The sequence below is a fragment of the Alligator sinensis genome, unplaced genomic scaffold, assembly GCF_000455745.1.
Source record: "Alligator sinensis unplaced genomic scaffold, ASM45574v1 scaffold553_1, whole genome shotgun sequence".
Lineage (NCBI taxonomy): Eukaryota > Metazoa > Chordata > Crocodylia > Alligatoridae > Alligator > Alligator sinensis.
In genome coordinates, this window is record NW_005842389.1 from 1,242,739 (window position 1) to 1,251,747 (window position 9,009).

Consider the following 9,009-nt stretch of genomic DNA (forward strand, 5'->3'; position numbering starts at 1 on the left):
TACTAATTAGGGAAAAACCCTGTCACAGAACTGGGGAAGACAGCACATAAAATTAAGGTTCAAAGCACACTAACTCCTCACACTTCTCTCTCCTCCCCCCGGCCAGGGCTCAGTGCCCAGCTGGTTCCCGTGGCAGGCAGAGATCTTCACTGTCTGCATTGAAACTCCTCCTCCCACAGGTCTCAGCTTCTCTGTTGCCCTCTGCAGGTGGCCTCTGCCCCACTACCCCAGCCTTTCCAGTCACAGTCCCCATGTGGCAGGCTCCACTCTGTGGGGCTTCACGCCAGCAGGCTTTGTGGACTCCAGCAGGCTTCAGGCTAGCAGAGACTCCCACGTGCACACTCACATGCACTCTGGCTCCCCTGCTTCTATCTCCTTCTCTCCCACCAGAGTCAAGAAAGAGCAAGAGTTCTCAGGATAGGGCCCTGCCAGCACCATCCAGAGTGCAGACAGCCCCTCACCTCCCTCCCTGCAATCCAGCCATTAATCCTTTCTCCATCAGAACAAAACCCATCCAAAAAACACTTTCAACAGGGAACATCAAAGCAAACAATACAACCACATAACCATCGCAGTCCTTCTTGGTACGCCCTCCTTGGTATGTGTGTTCAGAGGTGGAGGGGCTTGTGCCTTCTTTTACTGCTTGTGAGCAATGGATTTGAATGTGAAGGGCAGAGTGACCCAGAGTCCTATGTTCCCAGGCTCTCCTGCTTGAATGGTACAGTGGAGAGGGGTGCAGAGGCACTGAGAGAGAGTTGGGCAAAGGGCACTGAGGGACTAGCACCCCCATGCCCACACAGAGGTCTGCAGTGGGGGGCCCTGAGGTCTGTCTTGACATGGGCACATGTGTGAGGCAGCACAGGCACCAAGCAGCTCGATGCCCCCGGGCTCACAACTGCCCCAGGGGTCAAACTCCACTTGCCGCCCCCGCCTTCCAACTGCCAGACACCTCCTGCACTCGCCTGCCACACCTTAGACCCTCGGCTCAGCCAGAGGCAATTGCTCTAGGTGCCGCTCCTCTGTCATGTAACAGGGCCCTGGGCCCTGGCCAGCTCCTGCCTTCTCATTTGTGCAATAGTCACAAGGGCCAGGTTGCAGACCTGCCCCGAACAGCTCACCCAAACGCCATCAGAAAACAAGCCCCCCAGGAAGGAAAACAGCTCGCACCACTCACTGGTCCCAAGCAGTCGTGGAGCGTCCTAGCTGCACCCTCCCTCCTTGCTCGCAGCCACCCCCTGCCCCTTGGCTCAGGCCCCTGATGCCAAGTTGCCTCCAGGTTCAGTCAGGTTTTGCTGGACCCCCAGCTCCAGCCTTCCCCCAGGCCTCCTCCTTCTCTGCTGGGCTCTCCCCACCTCCAGCTCTTCCCTAGGCCCCTTCCCCACTGCAGTGTCCAGGGTCTGGCCTGCCTAAGCTCTTGCCAGCAGATCCCACCCCTTCTGCTGCCACAGCTATTCTGCCAAGCTTTCGTGGAGCTGCGCTTATATAGTCCCAGACCCCGCCCCTTCTGGCAGATGTAGCCCGGCTCTTAAAGGCCCAGGCCCCTTTCAGGGGCTCCCATTACAGGGTGCATACTGCTGCAGCCAGCAGGGCTCTGGGGCTGCCTTTCAGGACCCGTGGCTGCCTAAGAGCAGAGCAGGACAGCCCTCGCTGGTGAGGAAGGGCAGCAATGCTGCCTTCTGGTGCCTGCTTCATGCCCCACAGAAGCAGAGGCTGTTGGTCAACCTGGCACTGCAGCCCAGGCTATGAATGGCCAGGAGGGCAGGCCACTGTGGGGAAAGCTTGTGCTTCACATGATCACATCCTGGGGCTTGCTGTACTTCTGCCAGAGGCTGGTAGGACTGGGCTGTGCCCATGGGTGGCAGGCCACATGCTGGGAGGTCGTGGCCATAGTGGCAGACAGGGCAGAGCAAGCTCTGTGCTGTGTTACTCTCAGTTGCATGAGGAACAGGGAGTGCCGAAGGTCAGACAGTGCCCTGTGCTCCCAGGCAGCAGCAAGGCAGAGGGACACAGCAACGGGGACTGCTCCAGGATGAGAGGACCTTCTGGGCAGACTTGCCCTTAGACATGGCAGGACGAGACCCACAGCAGCCAGCCCGTGGTGCTCGGAGCCCTGGGATAGTGCCCGGGGAATGCCAAGAGAAGACAGACTGGCAACAACCCTCCCAGGGAATGACAGACCCCCTTGGGGGTGCACGGAGGTGGGCACCCACCTGCACTGGGATCTGTAGCCTATGCCTCATGCCAGGAGCTCAGCACCTACACCAGCCCCCCCTGAAGACCTTCATTGCCAGTCCCACCTCCCAGGGCAGTCTGCTCCTCTGCCTTGCCACTCTAGCAGGGCTGTCCTGGCCTGAGTCCTGCCCAAGCCTACTGTTTCATGAGAGTAAAGCCTCTCCAGGAGACATGCAATCCAGGCAATGGTTTGGAAGGAAACAGAGACACGTTTCAGTCAAAGCTGTGAAATTTATTCTACGTTCCCATTTACACTTGATTTCAATCTTGCGATTCCTTTGAATTTAACTTCACATTTATGTCATGATGAGCTGCAGCTGCTGTTGATCCTGGTGGTGATGAAGGCCTGTCTTTTTTCCCCAGTAAGGTGTGTATGTGTGCAGCTGGGCCTGGCATGCTTGGAGGTGCACTAGGAACACGGGTAGTTGAGACCCAGCTGCACCCCACGAATTTTCCATATTACTGGTTTGTAGGAAGGGCACTGGGCACAACACAGAGGCTGTGCTGCAGCACAGAGACCGCAGGGACATAGATTATTGTATATATGAAATTCAAGCACACATGTGCATACTAGGCCCAGATACACACAGTCACACTCCTCCAGCCCTTTCACAGTTTCCCATTCTGTGCAGCTCGGAGGACACGGTACATTGAGGACAGACTGGGTTTAAGCACTACATAATGCTTGATTTCATAGGCCAGGTTTCTCCAATCAATGGCATGCGGAGGCAGAGCCTCGTTGTTCCTGACCAGTCGAATTTCAGCTGGGGTGAGAATACGGTCCCACATGTGCAGGTCAGTGATTTCCCCTACAAAGGACTGCATCTCGTCGAACTCACCCGCATAGGTGTCCTGATCCTGCCCCAGAAGGATTGAGGCCTCAGCCTTCACAGAGTAGTCCTTCTGCAGCCCTTTGCGGGGCAGGGGCTTCCCATCCACCCACAGCTCGGCAATGCCCGTGGCGGACTCCCAACTGGCGCAGATGTGGACCCACTCAGGGCTCTCTTTCTCCTGGCAATTGTAGGTCACAAAGTCCATGGCCACAGAGAGTGTGTATGTCCCAGGGTAAGCTCTGAAGAGGAGGATCTCATTGTCATGGACCTTGCTGGCGTAGGAGAAGAGGGTGTAGTTCCGGGTCAGGTCAGAGAAGTATCGCAGGCAGATGGTGAAGCTCTGCAGTGGCTGCTTGTTCTTGGTTCCCAGGAGGACGTGGGCAGTTGCAGATGTTCTAGGGAAGACAAACACCTGGCCAAAGAGATCTGCCAGGGCACAAGAGCAGCAGTGAGGTTGGCTGTGAGCCACAGTCACTGCTTGACCTCGCCCAGCCCCTCACACTGCAGGAGGGCTCTCAGCAATGGCAGTGTGGTGTAAGGGTGCAGGGGGTGATGCATGCACCTCCCACTGCTGCCCTGCGCCAGGAGGGGACTCCAGCAGGGATGGGAGTGTTCCCCCAAGAGGATGCAGAGAGCCGGGAGGGGACGGGGTGTTGGGGGCATGGTGTAGCAAGATTACTCTAGTGACAGTGTGTGGTCCTGACAGTACAGCTCCACATTCACCGATCCCCAGAGGAGCAGTGGCTCTGTGCTCTGTGCCCCTAAGATTCAGCCATTTCCTGGGACAAAAACAGCTGCTGAGCTGCCGGCACTGCCCTTCCAGCCACTTCCCTTCTTCGGTGCCATGTTGGCATGTGGAGTAGGCTGCAATGGGGGTGTAGGTCCCAGTGTTTTCCTGGGACAGGAGCCAGCTCCCACTCTGTTGCCTGCCAGGGTCCAGGGCTTTCTCTTTGGCAAGCACACCTGCACGCACAGCAGCACAGCTTGGCTGGTGCCCATCAGTCCCGTTCCTCAGCCCCCAAGATGCCAGTCCTAGGTTCCTGTAGCTCAGCTGTTGCTCCTTCCTGCAGCCCTCGGCTCTCCCTACCGGGGTTCTCCCCTCGCACAGCTCTGCCAGAGCCCCTCACTCCAGACCCAGCGCCTCCGCTCTCCCCACCCCAATGCAGCCAGCTGGCTGCTCCACCCCTGCCCCAGCCCCAACTGGCCCAGACCCCTCTGTCCCCTACCTTGCTGGGCAACAATCCCCGAGAGGCCAGCAAGGACAAGGAGCCAAAGCAGCAGCTTCTCCATGTTCAAGTGCAGGATGAAGCAGGGGCAGATTCTCCACAGCAAGGAGGAGGGAATGGGAGCCGGGCCACGCTGCTGGGGGATGTGAACCCAGTGATGCCAGTCCCTGAGTGCGGGGCCCTCCAGGCTCACCCACTTTATATCTCCAGCAGCAGCAGCAGAATCAATGTGTAAATGACCTGCCAGCCAGGTGGAGCCAGGAGCTGCTGGGGCACGGGCACCCAGGCAGGTGCTGGCACTTGCAGACCGATGGAGTTGATTACCACAGCTTGGCATGAGCGTCCGCCCCTCCACTCCGAGTCAGACTAGCTGACACCATTGGGATCTGAAAGAATTGTACCCCACGGTCACAGGCATGACGGGCTTTGCTTTCCTTGGTCGCTGAAGCATGGTCCTCTTCCTTGGATCTCTCTTGGATTTCTAGCTCTTAGGAGAGCAAAGATTTGGGATGGTCTGAGCAGAGTGGTGGGGGTTAAAAAACCCAAATCACTCCCAGATAGTGCTTGCCAAGTCAGCGAGAGGGGACCTGTGGCAGGACAGCTGTGTCTGGACACGTCAAGTAGCTGCCGTCCCCGTGTCAGAGTGGCGAGGCAGCTCTCTCTGTGCAGGAGGTGCCTGGCACTCTGTGCTCCAGAGATTTTGCTGGTCACCAGCGATCGTTTGCCCCCTGAATGCATTGGCTACTGGGTGTGTTTTGTTGTTTGTTCTTGATCCTTCCTCTGAAGCAGTGGGCTTTGGCCACAGCTAGTGGGGCAGAGCGGATTGGGATGTACTGCTCTCTTGCTGGTACTTTGAAACCTAAGTTTAGGGTGGCAGGCACCTGCCATACTCCTAAGACAGACTCCTGCCCCAGAATGATGATTTCCTATGATCTAGGGGCCCTCACATCGAGTGAGCCATTGGGGCCTCCAATATCCCATACTACATTTTCCCTCATTGCAGCCCATGCCCCACTGCCCCGCGTGCAGGGGATGGAGAAGGCCGGCCTAGATGACTCATGGGTACCGGGCCTGGAGTCTTGCACGTTTACTGTCACCCACTGCTCCCGGGCCTCCAAAATCTGTTGGGGGTAGAGGGAGCCCAGCTGCATAAGAGTTTCTCTGTCCCCAATCTTGGTGACAAGGGGGAGTAGAGTGGCTGCCCCTTAAAGCACCTGGGCAGAAGAACCAGGCTGCAGCCAGCGTTGATCTGGAAAAGGTGCAGACAGCAGGTGAGAGGGACCCACTGCCTGGACTGGGGTCCCGGGTGGAAGACTTGCGAGAGCTTCAGCAGGGCAGGGAGGGAAGAGGAAAGGAGGGAATCTGGGGGACAGGGAGGCTGACAATGGGCCCAGGCCCCTCCTGGGACAGAGAAAGGGAGGACAGGGACACCTGTTTGTCATTTTTTGTTGGACTTCAGTTTCTTTGTGTGTGGGAATAAATTGCGCTGAAGAAGCTGCCAACAGAGCCACAGCATGGCTGTCTGCTATGGCCTAGGTTGGGGTGCTAGACCCCAGGATCCATATGTGGGGAACTGTACTGTGAAGGAGTCCTAGAAGAGCCAGCCAGGTCTTGCACAGTCCTGGGCCTCCTATCACCGCAGGATGACTGGTCGCAGCTCAGACACTGAACCAGCAGTGCAGGCCTCTCCCACTCTTGGCTCTGGACAAGCAGCAGTGCCAGGAGCAGAATGGGCTAAGAAAGTGCCCACATGGGTAGGCTGGAGACACTGAAGCCCCCCAGAGCTGGGACTCTCCATCATGTGGAGGATGAGGGTAGTGGGCTCAGCAATGTTTCACACTGCACCTGCCAGCAAGCAGGCCAGAGAAAAGAAACCTGGCAGCACCTGACTTCAGCTGGTCTCGGGTGCCTGATGGTAACTGCTGGACTCATGCTCACTGTCAGGCACTCCTCGGCTGGGGCCCGTGTCTATGAAAACAGGGTACGGATGTACAAGCACCTGTTTAGCTACTGTAGCCTCCAGAAGGGCGAGCTTAGAGATCTGAGATGGGCCGCTAGGTCAGGTACGTGGGGCTTGCAGCCAAGGAAAAGCTTTGCCTGCTTTACTCCAATGGGCAAATATTTCCTGGGCTTGTGCTTGGCTTGGTCTGCTTTGGCATCAGTTGCAGGCCAAGAAGGTATTAAGAAAAATAGAATTGCTCCTAGATCATAGCTTACAGAATATAGATTTTAGTGAAGCAAAGGATCTGGGCTGAGAAAAAGCCATTTTAGGCCTAAAATTAGGAGTACTGAAGACAAAGGTATTATGAGTTAGGCTGCAGGATATGAAGCAAAGGTAGGACAAGACATGCAAAAGTGTAAGCAACTCTGGGGTTTCCTTAACAAATAAAATGAAACAGCTGACATGTTTCTGCTTTGGGTGCAAGCTGCTACTCTTTTTTTCTTGCTTGAATTGCTGCATATTTGACGTGCATTGACACATATTGAAAGGCTTGTTTTCAATATGCCACAAAACTACATTGTGATAGGCCAAGAAGTTACGTTGGGGGATAAAATAAGGAGTTACTTTGAAATCAAAGTCTCCGATGGAGGTCTCTCTCTCTCTATATATATGAGGTTATATATATTTACACCGAGTTTCACTCCACAAAGAAAACCTTAACCTGTTACAAAAACTGCACCCGTGCATCCCATGCAAGGCCCGCTGGCCACCCAAACCCATTACAATATCTACATTGCACACTACACACACAAGCAACTTCTGGTCTCTCAGACCAGACAGCCCCTTCCTTTCATCCCCACCCGGCTTGCAGGGTCATGTACTCAGTTCACCTGTCGTTCATGTCGCTGTCGCTCCAGGTCCCGCTGGCGGACCCGCTGCTGCTGTCGCTGTTCCTGGTCCCACTTGTCTCTTCCTCTTCCTCACTGTCACCACCCCCTTCTCCACTAAGGGGAAGTTGGAAGATCCTGTGCCACGTGTCTCTGTGCCAGTTGGCTTTGGCCATGTCCTCTCCATCCTCTGCTACCGATTACAGGTAGTAGGTCTGGAGTTTGCTCAGAGCCATTTTCACGCAGCCTACTACCTCTATGTCCGTGTGCCTGGACAACAGGAGGTTCCTGGCCTTTCACAGGACGCTCCTGATGCAGGATGCAAACTGGTCAAAATGGGGCAACGGGCTCCCCTGGTGTTTGGCGAGATGCCCGTACAGCGCCGGTTCTCTGGTTAGCTGGTTGACACCGGTCATCGCTTCGCAAAGCTTCTTCACCCTTTTCCATACCTCCTTGGTGCAGGTGCAGAGCCAGAGGACGTGGTCGATCGTCTCGGTGGCCACATGGCAGTTGGGCCATAGGCAGCTAGATCTCCCCAGCTGACCCTCTCTACACCTCCAGGCCCTCACTGACAAGGGTTGGTGGGTTATGACCCGGTTCAGATCCTTGTCATCTTTGCACAGGTCTTTGTGGTTGATGCACTCCCACACGGCCTGGCACGTGTCACCCGAGAACAGGTCCATGGGTGACTTGGTGTCCCGCAGCCTTGCTGTTGCCTGGATCTTCTTGTGCTTGCTTATGGTCATGGGGCCTGCGCTATGCAGGCTGTACAAGCTGCGGCTCTGGTTTAAGATCTCGTAGAACCAGGGTGAGCCCATGACCTGAGGCTGGTCAGGGTGAACACCCTCCCAGTGTCTCAGGATGTGCCCTGCAAAATATCTCACCAGGCAAGTGGATTTGGATTCCGTGTCCATCGCCAGCTTGCAGATCTGGCTCATATACGTGGCCCACAGGAACAGGAGGATGTCTGGCATGCCCCTGCCCCCAGCCCTCTTGTCCTTGTACAAGGTCTTCCTGGCGATCTAGTCGATGGTCTCTGTGGTACCTTGGCAGTTTTTCGTGGGGTAGCTGGGTCAAGTCCCTTGCCCCTCTGCATCGCCATGTCCTCACTGGGAGTGTGTGGTGAGCTATAGGCCAATTTAAGTCTCATTGGCCCGTTTGTAGGTCCTTGTGGAAGATCTGCTCCCAGACGGCCAGCTCAGCAGTGACCCCACCAGGCCCAGGCCCCCATGCAGAGTGCCCAGATGCCTGTGCCTTGCACGCTGTGATCCAGGCCTCCTGTGATGCACTGGGCACCCTCCAGCCCTGCTCCTGCCTCCCCTGCAGGCTACAATGGCCAGGGCCAGGGCCCCGCCGCTCCCTGCGTGCCTGCCCATGCCAGCCACCCAGCTGGGCAAGAGGCTGGAGGGGATACAGCAGCAGGGCGCAGAGGGGCACACAGTGCTGATGCTGACTCCACCTGCCTCCTCTCCTGGCACTGAGCCTTTTCCTTAAACCCTGCCTTAGCCGACTGAACGTGCTTGTTTGCCGAGCACCTTGGCCATGTTTGCTTTGGCTTAGCCAGGCTCCTTTGCACTCTCTTCTGTTTGCACAGCCCAGCTCAGTGCAAACACCCCTTGTTTGTGGCTGGCAGGTCTGCTGCGCTCCCTAAGTGGCACCTTGTTTGGGGCTCTGTGCAAACAGGCTTGTGATGAATCTGTCATGGCTCTTCTGCACTGAAGGGAAAGGGGTGGCTTGAGAGGTTGAAAGATGCCCTGGGAGTGTGGAACGGGAGCCAGACATGGGCTTGCTCTGTCCCCAAGCTCCAAACACGACTGTGGGTGTGTGGATATGGTGGGGCTGGTGGGGGATGTGGGAGGGTGGGGGGTGTGTTTGGGGCTATGGTGGCG

At 56.4% G+C, this 9,009-nt stretch overlaps 1 protein-coding gene across 1 annotated transcript; it reads right to left on the minus strand.

The window, feature by feature from the left end:
• Window positions 1-2,841: 2,841 nt before the first annotated feature.
• LOC102385612 (serum amyloid P-component-like) lies at window positions 2,842-6,702 on the minus strand. Its single transcript, XM_006029628.2, has 2 exons — window positions 4,292-6,702; window positions 2,842-3,491 (listed from the first exon to the last, which is right to left on the minus strand). Exons 1-2 carry the CDS (start codon window positions 4,626-4,628, stop codon window positions 2,842-2,844), a joined length of 987 nt encoding a protein of 328 aa, XP_006029690.2. The 5' UTR covers window positions 4,629-6,702.
• Window positions 6,703-9,009: the final 2,307 nt, after the last annotated feature.

What these genes read in the sequence shown, in the direction of transcription:
- LOC102385612 (XM_006029628.2), bottom strand. Translation starts at nt 4,628, where the DNA reads ATGCCAAGCTGTGGTAATCAACTCCATCGGTCTGCAAGTGCCAGCACC. An exon ending in GGGGATTGTTGCCCAGCAAG is followed by an intron (nt 3,492 to 4,291) that starts GTAGGGGACAGA and finishes GTGCCCTGGCAG; the next exon opens with ATCTCTTTGGCCAGGTGTTT.